At 41.9% G+C, this 17,824-nt stretch overlaps 1 protein-coding gene across 2 annotated transcripts in view; it reads left to right on the top strand.

Moving 5' to 3' along the window:
- The window catches only part of Tgfbr2 (transforming growth factor beta receptor 2), an 84,165-nt gene extending 73,843 nt beyond the window's left edge, over positions 1–10,322 (top strand). For both annotated transcript variants that reach the window (XM_026405944.2, XM_026405951.2), the window contains 2 exons: positions 4,380–4,507; positions 7,538–10,322. In XM_026405944.2, coding sequence (XP_026261729.1) covers positions 4,380–4,507; positions 7,538–7,717 — 308 coding nt within the window. In that variant the 3' untranslated portion in view covers positions 7,718–10,322. The remainder of the gene's footprint in view (positions 1–4,379; positions 4,508–7,537) is intronic.
- The last annotated feature ends 7,502 nt before the right edge of the window (positions 10,323–17,824 follow it).

The following is a 17,824-nucleotide window of genomic DNA, read 5'->3' on the forward strand; positions in this document are numbered from 1 at the left end:
TGAAGAAAGGTTGACTTAACACATGCACATACTTCAAATCCCCATCCCCACCTACAACCTGAAAAACCCTTTTTATATCAAGAGATGGGAATATACCATTTTGGGTCAAATGGTGATCACACCAGACTTTTTGGGGGGATGGTTAGCAGGGATTGAAAGGGGCAATTGACCACTGAGCCACATTCTCAGCCCTATTTTGCACCAGACTTTTCTATTTTAAACTTAGAGGCAGAAGATTCATAGGTACTCCCAGTATAGCTCAAGGGCACCGTCCCATCACCAGCACTTTCCTGACTACCCTTCACCCCCCTCCCTATAATATCTCCTGCAAGTCAAAGAAGGCATCCCTTTGGAATACTGGGGAATCTCACAACTTTCCAAGGGTTTAGGAGAAGTAGGAAGTAGCCTAGTTATATATCTCCTTGCTCTGGGAAAGGATAATTGCCTTTGTTTCTTCTTCCTCTAAAAATAGTCATTACTTTTTCTTTACGTAAAAAAAAATACGCCTAGTACCTTTTTGTCTCATTTCCCATGGAAGTCTGCTTTGGTCCACACAGAACTTATGAAATTAAAATAAATGCTGTGGTTTATATAGTGACTTTCAAGATTAGAACTTGAAGGGAAATAAACTAGCCCTGGGTTATGATCTCCACCATGGTAACTTTTTCTTTGTTCTTAAAGACTATCAGTTATGCCAGGTGTGGTGGCGCATGCCTGTAATCCCAGCAGCTTGGGAGGCTGAGGCGGGAGGATTGAAAGTTCAAAGCCAGCCTCAGCAAAAGCAAGGTGCTAAGCAACACAGTGATTCCCTGTCTCTAAATAAAATACAAAATAGAGCTGAGGATGTGGCTCAGTGCTTGAGTGCCCCTGAGTTCAATCCCTGGTACAAAAAAAAAAAAAAAAAAAACTATGAGTTGTGAGATTGACAGCTGGGTTTGGTTCTTCCCCTGCTTGTGGTCTTCTTCTGCTCTGTCCCTTCTGAGCACAAGTCTGGGAATTGTTGATGCTTGAGGGATAAATAACTCTTTGACCTTGTTGGTGGAAGGGAAACAGCATAAAATCTTCCTAAAAAAAGCAAAGGAGCTTCGTCAGAGTAACATCATATGGTGTGCAATTCCAGATCCTCCTCCTGGTTCAGTACTTACAGTTTCTTAAGAAAGGGTACAAGGCTTCCCCCATGGTCAGATGGTGCAGTTCAACTGAGATGTAGGCCTAGGGAGAAAGGAGAGATTACTTCTTGCATTTGTGTGATATTTATTGAGGATAAGATCTCAGGAGAAGGAAGTAAGAGAAGCAAAAAAGGGCAGAGGAAGCAGTTAGGTAGACTTGTGATTTGGAGGGAGGTGCAGTCTCAGCCTGATCTCACAGGAAGCTCTGCAGTTGTGAATTGCACCACAGATTTATCCTGAGAACAAGACGGTTGGACTGTTGAACTTCCACATTAATTTGTCATTGGCTACAGGCTGCCCCTGGGATAAGTCAGGCATGTCCAGGAATCTCCAGGCTGCACAGTTCCCATCAGCCCACGACAATCTTTTGGAAGTGAAGATGTGAGCCCTCATGACCCAATACTTTTGGCTGCTGGGGACTGGTGCTCTTGACTTGGGAAAGGGCATCGGCACCAGCCACAGCTGCTAAAAGAGCCAAAACCACTGGAGATAGGCTGTAAACTGACAACAATATCCAAGGGGCAATTAATATTATAGACATCCTAGCAGAGCTATTATCTAATTTGATTAGTTTGGGTTGTGAGATAAATCTGGAAGGGAACATGGAGGTCTTTCAGTCCACACATTTTACAGAAGAGAAGCAGCTCCGATCCTCACTTCTCGCTTCTGCTTGAATTCAAGCCAGCTCATTTATTGAATGCCAGTTCCGTGTACAGCAAAGACACAAAACTCGGCCTCTATCTTGGGGCTTAGGAATTTATAAGTTCGATGGAAGATAGGGAATGGAAGAAAGAAGTAAATAGTATGCAGATCAAAATTCAGATCTCACTCCTGGAGCAGTGTGCCTGAAGTACTTGGGCACTTGAAATCAAAAGCAGACATACAGAATAGAACGGTGGATCGCATTTGTCTCGATGTGACAGGAGGCTTTCACCCCAAATGTTCCTGTATTTCAAAGTATTAAAAAAAAAAAAAAGAAAGAAAAAGAAAAAAAAAAAAGAAAATATCCTGGCAGCCCTTCTATTTGGGTGAAGCTGAAGATGATAAATATGCAAGTAGGGTTCTGGGAAGCAAAAGAAAGAACATAACAAAGCAAAGCAAAAAAAAAAAAAAAAAAGCAAATAAATAAATTAGCTATTCCTTTGCAAAATGTCATTTTGTTATGAAGCTTCTTCAGTTCTCCACCTGGAAAGGCAAATTGTTGAAAGTTTTACTCAATAACTTTACTTTAGTTAGAAGTGATTTTATTTTTTTTCCTTTTCTTTCTTTTATTTATTCGTTCGTTCTTCATTCATTCATTCATTTTTAGCTAAAAGCCAAGGATCTTACTTTGTGAAAAATGCAGCATTCAGCCCACCGTTCCCATCCAGCTCAGTCATGTTTTAGTCCAGGAGTGTCTTCTGTCTTGTAAATTGTCCTGTGCTTCATGGATATGTGTATTGATCTGCTCTTTCTTTTAAATTAGTGTGTCGTTTTACGGTTCGCCTGGAGTTTATGCACTGCCACTGTGGACAGGACCTGAGATTCACTCACCCATTCACTCACTCACTAAAGTGCTCCTTGAGAGCTCTCGTTGGAAGGACGCCCCTTGCCACAGGCACTAGGAATAGATAGAAAGGGATTTTTCTCTTGATCGCTCACCGTGTGAGAGACAAATGAACAGTGATCATAGGTAAAGCTGATACATGTGGAAGTCAGGCTGAGCCCAGGACATCTAGCCAGGGAGACCTGGGGGAGGCTCCAGGAAGCTCGAGTGAGGAAGTTGACCAAAGCTGAAACCTGCAGACCCAGTGTAGGGCCATGTCATCCTGTTGTTTTCGTCACAGCATGTAATTGAAAGAAAATTACCTTCTAAACTTTTGTTAATGCTGATATAATATGTCCCTGTGTTAACCCATCAAGATAGTATTTTTTCAACCTTTTATTCATTATTCCTATCATAAAGAGCCTTTGTAGACAATTTTCCCTCATCATCCTATGCTTTTTTCCCATGTGAGAAATACACATAACTTAAACGTTGCCATATTGAACATTTTTAGCCATTTTTAAGTACATTCACAATGTTGTGCCAGTGTTCCCCTATTTCTATAAGTCTTCATCTTCCCCAACTGAAAGCTTCTTATCCATCAGTGTGAACTCCACCTTCCCATACTCCTCTCCTCCTTCCTGTCCCCAAATCCCTGGACAGCCACCACTCTACTTTTTCTTTTCTTACTCATTTGCCTATTCAAATATCTTAGTCACTTTTCTGTTACTATAACAAAATACCTGGGTCATTTAGAAAGGAAAGAGATTTATTTTGACTCTTGGTTCTGGAGAGAGAGAGGTCCAAGAGTATGGCACCCTCTTACTGGCAGGGACTCTGCAGAGTCCCAAGGCAGCACATGTGGCAAGAGGGGCACAAACAAGAGACAGGGCCAATCTGTCTTTTATAACAGACCCACTCTTCAAATGGATTAATCCACCTATCAATTAATCCCCGGAAGGTTTACTCTATCCATGAAGGCAGAGCTCTCCTGACTTGATCGCCTCTTAAAGGTCTCACTCTTAATACCTCACGATAACAACTCAATTTCAGCGTGAGCTTTGGTGGAATAATGTAAATTATTGCATCAAAGTACCTCCCAGAAGGGGAATCATATGACATCTGTCCTTTTGCATTGGTCTTATTTCCTTTAGCCTCATGCCTTTAAGTTCCATCCAGATTGGAGCATGTATCTGAACTCCATGCCTTTGTATGGCTGGATAGCCCTCATGAAGTTCAGCAATACTTATTAAGTCTGTGTACTGTGGGCCTCTAGAGGACTACAAACCATTGCAATATGTATGGTTTCCCTGCCTCCCAAGAACCAATTCCATCCCTTTGGGGTAATATCATCCCACTGAGAATTAGATTTAAATGCATTAAAATGTAACCTGTGTGGCGTTATCCGCCTGGTTCTCCATCCATTCTGTTGCCAGCCACTAGTTCTGTGTCACATGGAAGGTACTCAGCCGTCATTGGTTGAGTATTTCCCAGGATCCTTCACAGCCACTCTTTTCTTCTTATTTTAATCCACTACTACTAAAAATCACTCTTAGAGTATTTACATATGGATTGTGACTCTCAGTGCCTCGTGCTGCCCCTCCAGCCCAGCATGTCTACGTGCTCATATCCCCAGGTCACACACACAATGCTCAGTTGACCTGTGTCTGCTTCTTGCTTCACAGAAGTGAAAGACTACGAGCCTCCCTTCGGTTCCAAAGTGCGGGAGCACCCCTGTGTTGAGAGCATGAAGGACAATGTGTTGAGAGACCGAGGACGACCAGAAATCCCCAGCTTCTGGCTCAATCACCAGGTAAGGAGTGACAGCGTTGAAAAGCGAATAAGAGTCATCCAAAGGAACCTCTTACTCACTTAGAGAGAATTCTGGGATATTGGGCTTAAATCAGAAGGCAGGTCCCCTTGTGTCCTATAACCCTCTTCAATTTGTTTAAAAAGACATTTCAATACAGTTGGTGATCCTATTTTAAGTTGCAAGCAGCAGATATACACAGCATTCCGAGAGCTCACAAGTAACCATTTGAAGAGCATTTGTCGCATTTTCCAGGCCCCCTTGGTTCTGAGTTAAAATGTTTGCTTGCAGCCTCTGCTGTTCACTCTCATGCCTTCATATCAGGAGTTTATGTCTCAATCCCTCTGGGTTCCAAGTCATTTCCTCTGGGATTCTTCAGCTCCGGAAAGAAATACTTAATGATTGCAAAACAACCAGGGTTGTCAGGCAGCTGGGCTGAGAAGGGGCTGTGGTGTGCAGGGGCCACGAGTAGGTGTTTGCAGGCTGGGCCTGCAGAGCTGGGAGAGGCTCATGTGCGCACGCCTGGGGAAAAGGGGCTGGCTTGCCACTGAGGATGCAGGAAGGCAAAGAAGAGGAAAATGCCAGGGAAAGAGGGGGAGGCCTGTGTGTTGGGAACATCCTAATGGCTTCTTAATTTTTCTTTTTAAGAAATAGAAGCTTGGGGCTGGCTCAGTGGTAGAGCACTTGCCTAGCATGTGTGAGGCACTGGGTTCGATCCTTAGCATTACATAAAAATAAATAAAGAAAGTTTTTAAAAAAGGTATTGTGTTCCTCTACAACTAAAAAAAAAGTATTTTTTTTAAATAGGTCATCTTTGTTAGTTAAAAAGAAAGAAAGAAAGAAAAAAAGAAGAAATAGAAGCTAAGTTCCAGGCTTGGTGGTACACGCCTATAATTCTAATAGCTCTGGAGCCTGAGGCAGGAGGATCATGAGTTCAAAGCCAGCCTCAGCAAAAGCGAGGTGCTAAAGCAACTCAGTGAGACCCTGTCTCTAAATAGAGTTGAGAATGTGGCTCAGTGGTCGAGGGCCCCTGAGTTCAATCCCCTGTACCACCAAAAAAAAAAAAAAAAAAAAAAAGGAACTAAAAGCTAAGACTTCCCCTAGCAGGCCATAGTCTGGACTTCCCAGGAGGCTTGTCAAAATTCTTTGCTTGGGGTGCAATTGAGGGCAGTTATCAAAGAACAAGGAGACAACCATAGGTTGTGAATGAAAGATAACTGGCCCTATGTCTGATACACCCACGAAAGGGCCCTTGGTGAAGAATAAGAGAGAAAAATACCGCCCCTCCCCTCCACCCCCGGGCTCACTGACAAAGCAGTTCTTTTACCAAGCAAAACCCTTGACCACCTCCTTTGGAATGACCTCCTTTGGATGGATTCCGTCATCCATAAAGTCATCCATAAAGGCGAGGCTATGTCACCTAAGGTTTTCCTAAGGGCAAGGCAAATTCAGATAAGAAACAGAAACAACAAATCAGGCGTAATCGGGAAGACAAATGGAGCAGGAAGCCTGGTCTGAGCCAGTCCTGGCCCAGAGTCCCAGCAGAGGACAGATGGAAATAAGTCAAGAGTGTGGAGGGTCAGGGGTTTCTCTGGGGCTTCAGGAGAATTGTCTCCGACTCTAAAAATGCAAGACTGTTTGCATAAACTCTAAAGTCAGAAGGTACTGGAGTGGTATGTTCCTTTCAAACCCCGTTACCTCCTCTGTTGTACATTTCTTATAATGAAGCCATTATTCATGATGATAAAATTCTGGAAAGAATTTGCATAATACATTTTTTTCTCTTAATGAGATTTGTTGCCCTATTGATTTCAAGTTAATGCTTAATATTTAATTTAATTTACTGCCTGTAATTACAGTGTCAGAATAAAATAAATGTTACCGAGTACCAACAATAACACTCTACTCTTAACAGGGCCATCAATCAATACCGTCAATTAGGTGAATTATGCAATTAATTCAACATCAAGAACTCATGGGGTAGGGAGGGAGAGAGGGATTCCTAGGTGTGTTGGGAAAGTTGCTGGTATTGGAAAGCATATGCCAGCAATCCAAGACAGTGTGAAGGTATGTGTCCCACTCCAGCCACCTATGGGAGAGATCATCAATGGCAATATTGACCCTCTATGTGGGAAGAACTCTTTTTATTTCTGTCTGTCAGCCTGTTTAACTCCTACCTGCTTTTTTTTTTTAAAGAAAGAACTTGAGATGGTGACAAAAACACTAGCAATCCAAAATAAAAGTTAAGCCAGTGAGAGAAAACTCTCACCACATTCCTGGCCAGCATTTCCTGAATGGGCTTATTGGATCAGGGTGGTACAGTGGACCCTACGAAGTAGCTTACAGTCAAGTACCTCTGACATACAAAGACAGCGGTATCACCAGGTCCAGCCTGATATCCACAGAGGTCATCCTTGACAGCTCTTGGAAGCTGCTACTGAGTCACAGACTTTACAAATGAAAGGAGGCTAATGTCTGTCTGTCCACCACTCTGGCCTGGGGTATTGGCCCTGTTACAATAGAAAGGTACAAATGATCCAGGTATAAAAACTATAGACAATAAAAGGCAAGGGAACTGAGTGCAGTGAGGCACACTTGTAATCCCAGTGGTTCAGGAGGCTGAGGCAGGAGGATCCTGGGTTCAAAGCCTTTTGGGTTGGCAGCGAGGCGCTTAGAAACTCAGTGAGACCCTGTTTCTAAATAAAATATAAAATAAGGCTGAGGATGTGGCTCAGTGGTCGAGTGCCCCTGAGTTTAATCCTCGGTACCCATCCCACCCCACCCTCCTAAAAAAAGGCAAGGAAAGGAGGGAGAGAGGGAGCACAGGGAAGTGGGGGCGTGCAGAGAACTTGCACCATGTCATACGATAATGGCAGATACATGTCATTACAAATTTGCCAAAACCCACAAGACATACAACATCAAGAGTCAGCCTCAATCTGAACTCAGAACCTGGTAAATGATGTATCACTGTTAGTTCCACAGCCCCCACCCACTGATGGTCATCTTTGACCCTTTCCTCTCCCCCTCTAGGGCATCCAAATGGTGTGCGAGACGCTGACTGAGTGCTGGGACCACGACCCCGAGGCCCGGCTCACCGCCCAGTGTGTGGCCGAGCGCTTCAGTGAGCTGGAGCACCTGGACAGACTCTCGGGGAGGAGCTGCTCTGAGGAGAAGATTCCAGAAGACGGCTCACTGAACACTACCAAATAGCTCGACTGGAGCAGGGCAGGCTGGGCCAAGTCCAAAGAGGCTGCCCCTCTCACCAAAGAACAGAGGCAGCAGGAAGCTGCCCCTGGACGGATGCTTCCAGGAAAACCAAGGGCGTCGCTCCCTCCCTATGAGCTGTGGATGAGCAGAAAAGCAGCGGCGTCCGGGAGTGGGTGACAGAGAGCATTCTATGCCTTTGACGTTGTCATAGGATAAGCTGTGTTAGCACTTCCTCAGGAAATGAGATTGATTTTTACAATAGCCAATAACATTTGCACTTTATTAATGCCTGTATATAAATATGGAATAGCTATGTTTTATATATATATATATATATATATATCCATATATGTCTATATCTATATCTATAGCCATACTCTGAAAAGAGACGAGGAAAAAGATCAAATATTCCCAGGAAACTGGTTTTATTGTAGAGCTCCAGAACCGAGCAGAGAAGGAAGGATCCATGACAGCATTGGCACTTGACAATCACACAGGCGATGGTTCTCTGACTCTCCACTTGGGGAGCTTTGCATTAGGAGAGAGGACCCGTGTCTCCAAGCCTGCTTTGGCCACGTTGCACTTGCTTTTGCAATAAATATTCCCCACACGAGAGTTCTCTTCTGGTCCTGGAGCTGAGTATACACTTGCACTGTGTTTGGGGATCAGTGTTCCTGGGGATCCTGTGTGCCGATTTTCTCCTGGACTTTTTGATTGGCAGCCAAAACCTGCAACTGATTTTGAACCTCCTTCCTCACAACCTAATATTATAGGGGTCAAATACTCAGACCCCTATAATACTTTAAAGGTTATCCCCATCTTTCACAGGCTGCAGAAAACAAGAACAAATTTCTTCCCACCCAGGATATTGCCACACCGCCTACTAATAAGGTATTTCTTCTTTGTTAATCTTCCCCCTACACTTGGGCTACTCTTGTCCATTCCCAAATTTTATCCTTTCTTTAAAGCAAAACAAAAACAAGATCCCCAACTCTAGGGCTCTTTTTTTTTTTTTTTTTTTTTTTTTTTTTTTTTTTTTTTTTGGTCACACTGGGCTTGAGTCCCTGGCTTTCTATGCAAACACCAATAGGTTTCATTTTTCTTGGCTCCCGAATGCTCTAGCACATTCTGGTCTAGAAAGGATCTCAACTCCCCAACACTGTTGCTGTCAGGATGGTGTCCTCAGGCACTCTGAACATACGTTTCATTTGGCCAACAGAGCATTTTGAAAAGTTGAGCCACTTTTTAAAAAATATTTGCAGAAAAATTTGGATCCCAGGTAAGGTTTCCAGTTTTCGCCAGTCCTCATCATTTACAGAAAGAAGGTGTGGACTCACTTAAAAAGCTGCTTCTCTTCTCACTGTAAACATTTGTGCTTTCCACTGTTCCACTTCCCACACATGCACCCTAGTTTTCAAACCTGCCCCTAATTAAGATCCCTTATAAGGAGTATGCATTCAAGCTGTCCTTCTGTCCCTACATAACAGGGTTTTGACTATCTTTTCTGGTATTAAGATTTGAAGCTTTTACTGGACTAAAGGGGGTCTCCTTTATGTGGTCCTGGTTAACAGAAGTCTTTCTTTTGCTTCTGTGTTAAAAGTTTTTTTTTCCTTCTGCATTAAGGAGGGAAGCTCCTTACTCCAGGAAATTTTCTCGTGATAACTGCTCTCTGCATCACACCAGCCTTCAACCCTTTGCAGAAATTATTCTTGAGGACTTGAATGTGGGGTCTAAGAATCCCATTTGCAGTTAGGAAAACCTGGGTCCACGTGGACCTGAGCAAAGAATGAGCTTTAATACTCCATAGGAAACTTGTTAATCCACAAACAAGTGTTAATGCTGCAAGTAACAATCTCTTTTTTAAAACATGTTTTTGAAGCTACTTATTTTCAGCCAAATAGGAATATTAGAGAGGAACTGAGAGCAAATGAACTCTGTTTGGATTGTGGAAACCCTTATCTCGTTGAGGTTTTAGGGTACACGCTGAATTGGGGATGTACCTTCTAGGCACCCTGTTCCAGGTGGGTGGGCTCAGTTAAGGACAACCTGGCTGCAATATCATGGAGGCACCCAGAAATTCCACTTGCACCTTAGGTCTTGCCGATGCCATCCCAATCGTTGTTGCTCATTGACCTCTAGTGGTGAATTTCTAGAATACTGGTCCATCCGTGGGATATGCCAAGATTTAAGAGTGTTACCACATCCAGGTCATCAGCATCATAAACTGGAACGTAGTATCAGATGATACTGTGGCTTGTTTTGTTTATTTCTCTTATACCAGAAAAAGACCAAGGAATAACATTCTGTAGTTCCTAAACATACTGACTTTCATTCACTACTATACTTAAAGGGAAAAGTTTTATTCTTCTATGGAACACTTCAGCTATACTCATGTATTAAAATAGGAATGTGAATGCTAGATACTCTTTTATATCAAAAGTCTCAAGCACTTATTTTCATTCTATGCATTGTTTGTCTTTTATATAAATAAAATGTTTATTAGAATTGAATAAAGCCCAAATACTCAGGTGAGCATCCTGCCTCCTGTTTCTCTTCCTGGTAGTGAAACCTATTTGGCTCATTGGATGATTTTGTGATTTATAAATAAAGCGTCATCAGAAAAGTCCTCTCCAACTTTTCCATATTTATTGTCTTCCACTGTCCATCTCAGTTTTCTTTAAATAAATAAACAAAACAGTCACAGAAGCTCACTAATACTAGATGAAGCAGAACTCACTAATACTAGATGAAGCAGCTGCTACTGGCCTGATCCTTATCCTTGTGTACTGGCCAGTGTCGCTCTACAAGCCCACAGGACCTGTGTTCTCCTCCTAGATTTGCCTTTTTCCACAGCTTCCCAGAGTTTGTGCCTGCTTCTCTTTTCTCCATCCTGCTCACCATCAGGCCATTGTCTGTCTTCTTGACAGCTGTCATGAGATGAGCTTTTTTCCCAGATGTTGCATCTCGTATGTTTTGTCTTATCTGAATGGGAAGAAGAATGCGCCTTAGGAAGTTGACTCCAGGTTATTGTCTGACCAAGTGGATGAGATTTTCTGCCTGAACTTCAAACTGTCTGTCTTACAATGAGAGATTTTTGTGGTTGCTTGTGGTTGAGTTATTGACTGGACTCTTCATAACCAATGCAGCAGTGCTTACACCAGGGTTTCTCACCCATTGTACTGCTGATATTTGGGCTAGAATAAGCCTTTGTTGGGGAGAGGGAGGCTGTCTTGTGCATTGTAGGGAGATTGGCAGAATCCCTGGTCTCTACCCACTAGACTCCAGTAATGTTTACCCCATAGCTCTTGGGCACCAAAAATGTCTGCAGACGTTGCCAAGCATCCCTGGAAAACAAATCCCTCTCAGCCAAGAATCACTGAGCTAGATGATGTGGTCCTACAGTGGGGGTTACTTATAGCCTTGTTTTAGCTAGTAGCAACTTAATGGTTACTAGTTTTAGTGGTTACTTGCTCTTCCATTTAGTAACTGTGCAATCCAGTCAAATTGCACAACCTCTCGGTGCCTCAGTTTATCATGTTTAAAATGGATTTTATAAGCATTATTATATACACAATGTACCCTTGTGATAAGGAATACATGCAAGACTTTAGAGTTGCATCTTAAATCTGGAAAGCCTTCAATACATTTTGGGCAATACTAAGCTGGTTTAGGAAATACCAAGTGCTCCTTTTTCAAAGAGGCAGATTTTGAGATAAATCTTAGCATCAATAACATAGGAAAATAGACACATTTTACATGCTATGGGATAGGAATGAGAGAGAGTGCTTATTCACTATTTACCATGGTGTTAGATTTAATCCTCCACTAACTGAGTGAGATGGTGCTATGACCCATTTTGCAGTTGAGAAATTACATTATCAGAGAACTCAGGCAAGGAGCTCAGGGTCTCCCAAAGTAGAATCCGGACGCAAAGCTAAGTTGCCCTGGAACTGGAATTTGTAACAGCTGAGATACTAGCTTCTTTTAAGGAACTGGCCTGTCCAGCAGGATAAAACCTCACTCCATGAGGAAATGCCCCACTCCTCCATGGACACACATGATTGACATTCTTACCTCCGTCCTCTATGGCTCTGTTTGCTCCGTGAGAGCCTGGGAAGGGCTTGTTCATCTCTATGGCTCAGTTTTCTCTCCACTGACCTGATAAGAATTGTTTAAGTGCTCGCTGAAAGAATGATTGGGAGAGAGTGAGGCAAGGGGTGCAGACTGTGTTTCTTAATGTGCGAAATGTATACTGGTATCTGAGATGATTTCAGAATGTGCCAGACTTTAAAAACATTATTTTAGTTTGTCTGTTTTGATTTTAAACTGTATTAGAAAAACCTATTAACACATTAAGCCTGGGCTTTCACAACTATTATTGCCTAAAATGTGACCAAGTGAAAAAATTGAATTGATTTTTTAAAATAGACTAAGTAGATAATGGCACATATTTGTGGCAATTATAGGAGATGTGACTATGAATGATTGCAGACGAGAGATCCACCAAGGGAAGCACGTTCATATCAGTTGCTAACATTTTCCTGGGTACTTGGTAAGCACCATGCATTATTCTCTGCTTGGCTTTCTTTATCTGCATTAATCCTCATGAATAACCTATGGAAGTAGTCTTACTTCCATTTTATAGATGAGGAAACTGAGGCAGAGAGCAAGGTCTTGCTAACAGTCCTGTGGCTGGTAATTACTAGCATCAGAATTTGAACTGAAGCAGTTGGACTCCAGAACTCACATTTCTATCCCAAACACCAGATAAAGCTGGAATGAGAGACAACAATATGCAGTCTCTGAGGGACTTGAGGGTCTGGTTCAATAGTTCAAAATATGGAGGAGGGAGAGGCTGTTAGTACTGAAGAAGTGGGTTTGGTCATCAGGAGCCCAGGGGAAGAAAGTCATTCCTCAAACCAAACACACAAGGACTCTGGGCTCAAGCCCAAGAGCTTCAGCCAAAACAGGAGCCAAGGTCCTCTGACACCCTTGCAGGCTCTGTGCTGCTGGGGTTATTTCAGTTCTTGCTACTGCAAGGTCAGGAGCATTCCCAGCTGGCAGTATGCCACCAAGTGCCCTCAGCAGGGACCTAGTCCCTTGCACCATTCAACATTTTTTGAATGCAAGGTTCTCTTTGTGCCCAAGAGTTCCCATTTTGTGGTGACTGTTGTTGTTTTAAGCTTTCTATGCAAATGACATGCTAATGGTCCAGTCCTGAGGGAAATCCCTTCCCAAGGTGACAGACAGGGAATTTTCATTTCTACAGTGTGCCTGTCCTTTTCTGCTGAAGCCACCACAGTTGGCATCTGCTCATTTTGTTCATTTTCCTCCTGAAATAGGCTGCCTAATCATTGCTTATCACATTTCTAATTAGTTTCTTTTTTTACTTGAATAATTATAGCTCCACACTCTATGGGTTTGGGGCCATGCCTTTCAGGCCTACTTTGCAAACTATGCTCATAAAGATAAGGCTGCGAACTTGCCCACATAACATGGCCTGCCAATCAGTCTCACAGTGTAATTTAATTCTAATATACCTCCTGATCTTTGGTGCATTTAAAAATAACTTGTTAATAGTCTTCCTATTCTAATTAAGCTAAAAGTGCACACACTGAAATACTTGCTCTTTTGCATGTGCACTCTCTCTCTCTCTCTCTCTCTCTCTCTCTTTACACACACACACACACACACAAAATGATCCTTAAAAATCATTTCTGTATGGCACTTATGCAGCACAGTGCTTCTGAAATTGTCTCCAAGTTCTTCCCTCAACCTGTTCCCATAATGGAAAACCACAGAACACAACAACTGTAGCCCTGGCATCTTAGGGTCATCAAAATATTCATAATGAAGTCTAAATGTTGATAACAAAGTGAATAAAATAGAAACTCCTGGAGCTAGATGCCATTAGTTCAGATCCCAGCTCTGCCGCTTATTGTGTAACTTTGGGCAAATCTCCCAACTATTTCCATTTCTTGGTTCCTTAACGTATACACTGCTGACCATGATAGGCCCTACCTAGAAATGTTGTGAGAACTAAATAAGATGCCTTTTTAAAAGTGGTTAGAACAAAAGCATTAGTTATTAGATATTATTATTATTATTATTACATTCCTTGAAATGAAGTTGTGATGACGGAATATTTGAAGGATGTATTTTCCCCCAAATCTTGGAGTTAAATCAACTTCTTTGAGGGGGCTATTTAATGCAGGTGAGTAGCATGGCTGTGAGGTAAACACGGGGTCTGTGCGACAGGAAGCCTTAGCTATTAGTCTGGCTCCACCGCCCTGCTCAACAGACTTTGGCCCATCTGAAAAATCATCCCTGCCCTACCTACATAGAAAGCTGGAGAAAATGAAATGAAAGAAGAAATAAAAGACATGGGAAAAGTACCCAGATATCCTTAATGTGAAGTATAAACTCTCTAGGAACATTAGACCCTTATTCATTAGTAACATTAGTGGAATTTTCAAATATAACCTTTATGTATAGCATGGATTTATACATATGCGAATCATCCTAAGCTCTACAAAGAAGGTATGATTTTCTTTTACAGTTAAGGAAATTGAAATAAGTATCTTATTCAAGTTCATATCATTTGAATACAGGTCTACTCCTCTGAACTGTTTTTCTCCACATTTTTTTCCTTCATCTGACATTCATAAGTGGAATACAACATGGTACATTATCCAATATCTGCTGGCATCTTAAAAGCAAGAAATACATGCAACTCAGCATCTTATCCCAGCACCTAGCACTGAGTGGAGCATACAGTAGTCTTCTAATAAATCTGAAGAAAGAAATGGAGGCTCTTGGCCTTTAGAAGTCTGATCCACTTGAGGAGACAGACATACAAACTGCATGTCATCGGGATGTCCTCATCAGCAATGTCTTTTGGAATAAAACACCCTATAGATAAAACTTCCTGGATTTTGCAAAGAAACTCTGAGCATGAGCCTGATTATTGTCCTGCATCTGCCCTTGTGGCACTAGCCATGGTCTTGTTCCTTGGTATCTTACAACTCTCAATGAGCTTGTATTAGTTTCCTAGGGCTAACCACCTCAATTTTGGCAGCTTAAACCAATGTAAATTATTATTTGAGAGACTAGAAGCCTGAAAACAAGGTGAATGCACATCTGTATGGCCTCTGAAAGTGCTAAGGGACAATCCAGACCAGACAGTCTCAGCCTGGCTTTGCCTAGCTTCTATGGGCTCCAGGTGTCCTACAGCATTTCTTGGCTTGTAGACACATCACTCCAATTTCTGCCTTCCTCCTCATATCACTTCATCCTTTTCTCTGTGTGTTTCTCATGAGGATATTTGTCATTTGATTTAGGTCTCACCTGGATAATCCAGGATCATCTCATCTCAAAATCCATAACTTAGTTATATGACTAAAGATCCTTTTTCCAAAGAGAATCACTCACAGGTTCCAGGGATTGGGACATGGACATTTCTCCTTGGGGACACCATTCAACTACTACAGAGCTTTAACCAATCCCCCTGGTATGAATTCTTCTGAAGTGAAAAAAATCGCAAGTTTATAACTCTCAATCATGCAAAGACTTTTCAAAAATGATTCTGACAGCTCCACAAATCTCATTTGGTTCCATTTTCTATCTTAATGAAATAATGGAGCTGTTTACACTGTATAGTAATTAAAATATCATGTAAGGATTACTCTTTCTTTCACTGATTTCATGTACTTTTTTACACAGCTATCATTTTTGCAGCAGTTATAATTTTTTCCTCTCCAGGACCATAAGAATGAGATGAAGTTGGCAATTCTCTTCCCACTCATTGTACTGTCTCTGGATGCCACTCTGTGCTCAATAGCCCTGATACAAAGCAGGGAGCACGCCATGCTACTCAAACCTGAATTCTAGCTCAAATCCTCTTACTAAGTCTCTCAGCTCCATGGTGGATATTCCAGTTATTTTACCATAAGACTTATTGGCTCAAAGGAACATTTTTATTTTGTTCAAAATTTTGTTTTGATCCAAACCCCAAATTTTATTTTGTTCAAAACCCAGTGCAAAGGAAGGAAGCATAGTCTCCTGCCACTTAATGGGAAAAGTATCAAAGTATTGGGGGGGGGGGGCAATGTTTTAAAATCACCACAAACAATTTACACCACATAAGTCTCAGTCTCTCATATGTAAAATGGGACAAAATGATCTCCAAGTCTCCTGTGGCGCTTAAAGCGTATAAGGCTACTTTCCTTCATCTATCTTAATTCATGTGCCATGTTAGTTAGCTTTGTGTTGCTGTAACAAAATACCTGAAGAAACAGCCCACAGGAGGAAAGGTTGATTTGGGCCCAGGGCTTCAGATTGTTTTAATACACACTCAGCTGGCTCCTTTGCTATGAGCCTGTGGTAAGGCAGAACATCATGGCAGAAGGAGTTGGTGAAGGAAAGCTGCTTAGCTCAGGGTAGTCAGGGAGGAAAAGAGAAGAAAGAGCTGAGGTCAAGACATAGTCCCTGAGTTCATGTCCCCAGGGACCTGGTTCTTCTAACTACCTCCCACTTCCTACAGTTTCCACCACCTTTCAATAATGCCATCAGATTATGATTCCATAAAGGATTAATCCATTGATGAATTTAGATGTTTCATGATCCAATCACACCCCAAAAGTCTCACTTCTGAAAATTACTGCCCTGGGGACCAAACCTTCGACCCATGAACTTTTGGATACAGTTAGATACAAACTGAAAGCCATGCTAACTTCTTTTTTACTATAACATAACCATATTACATAAAATCAGAGGGGAAAAAAACAGAGGAAAATGGTTCAGTTTCAATAGCCTTTCACTTCTTTATGTGTATATTACGAGTTGTTTTGCATAGTTGAATTTGCGGGTGTGGTATTTCTGTGTTTTAATGTGTGAATGTGGTAAACCCCCCAGCACACCATTTTTGAAATCTTTTTTCTCAAAGTTAAATAAGCTAGAAAGACATTCTGAAATTTTTATCTTTAAGAGCCATTAGTTACCATTCCAACTAAACATACTGTGTGGCAGTAAAATTTAATATTCTAATTAATTTGCAGTGGTGATTGACCTTAAATTACAAACTCAGGTATGCAAGGAGTGTTGCATCTTAATTTTTTTTCCATAAATTTATTAAATTTTGATTTTGAACCCCTAACCTCCTGGATTGGCGAGAAATCTAGCCCTTGATTCTTAGCATGACACTTCCCTCAAACACCTGAGGCCTTGCTCTTGTTTCATGTCTCATGCAGTAAGAAAAAGGTAAGAGATTAGGCAGTTATTGGTGAAACCTGATTCATCCTGAGATACTCATTACCATTCCTGCTGGGCTTGTTAGGTCTTCCTGACCCTGGGTTCTTGCCTTGCTGGGGCCTTGGAATTATTCTGGGCAAGTGTCACAAGTCTAAACCTGCTCTGTGGTGGGCCACGGTTCCCTTTGTAGCCAGCACTTGGGAGCATCAGTTAGACACTCTCAGCTCAGAGACCACCACCATGGTAACTCCTTCAGGTCCTGGGGATTCTATCTCTTCACCTTTCCTGTTTTCCTGCCTGGCTGGCTCTACTCCTGCTCTTTTCTCCATAAGCGTTGGTAGCCTTACAATTTGGAACTTGAATCACCAAATACATAGTTCACCTAATCTTTAAACCTTCCCTGTAGAAGGACATATTTGTATCTCATCTTTCTTGTCTTCAAAGGAAGGCAAGATGAATCAAATGATTGTTTTTCCACAGTAAGAGTGAATGCTCACTTTCTGCTACAAAAGAACACAGGAAGCTTATTTATATGCATTGCATATCTCCCAGAATAACAAAGGGACTCCCACTTCCCTCTGATAGTTTGTTTGGGTCTGTGTTTGACTACTTCCTAAATCTCCTGGGTGGGATGGGAGAATAGCCTCTTCCACAACTGAAGACACTGAAAAAATGCCAAAAAGAGAACAAAATGGTGGGCTCAGCGTTTATTGTTGGGATTATACAAATCCATGATCCCTTATGTTCTATATCACATTCAAAAACTGAGAAAAATCTAAATAAATTTTCTAGCTCATTGGCCTTCTAAACCTGACCCAAACTGTGTGTGAAGCAACTACTTATAGTCTTAATTTACCCCAG

The sequence above is a fragment of the Urocitellus parryii genome, chromosome 3 (assembly GCF_045843805.1).
Source record: "Urocitellus parryii isolate mUroPar1 chromosome 3, mUroPar1.hap1, whole genome shotgun sequence".
Taxonomy (NCBI): Eukaryota; Metazoa; Chordata; class Mammalia; order Rodentia; family Sciuridae; genus Urocitellus; species Urocitellus parryii.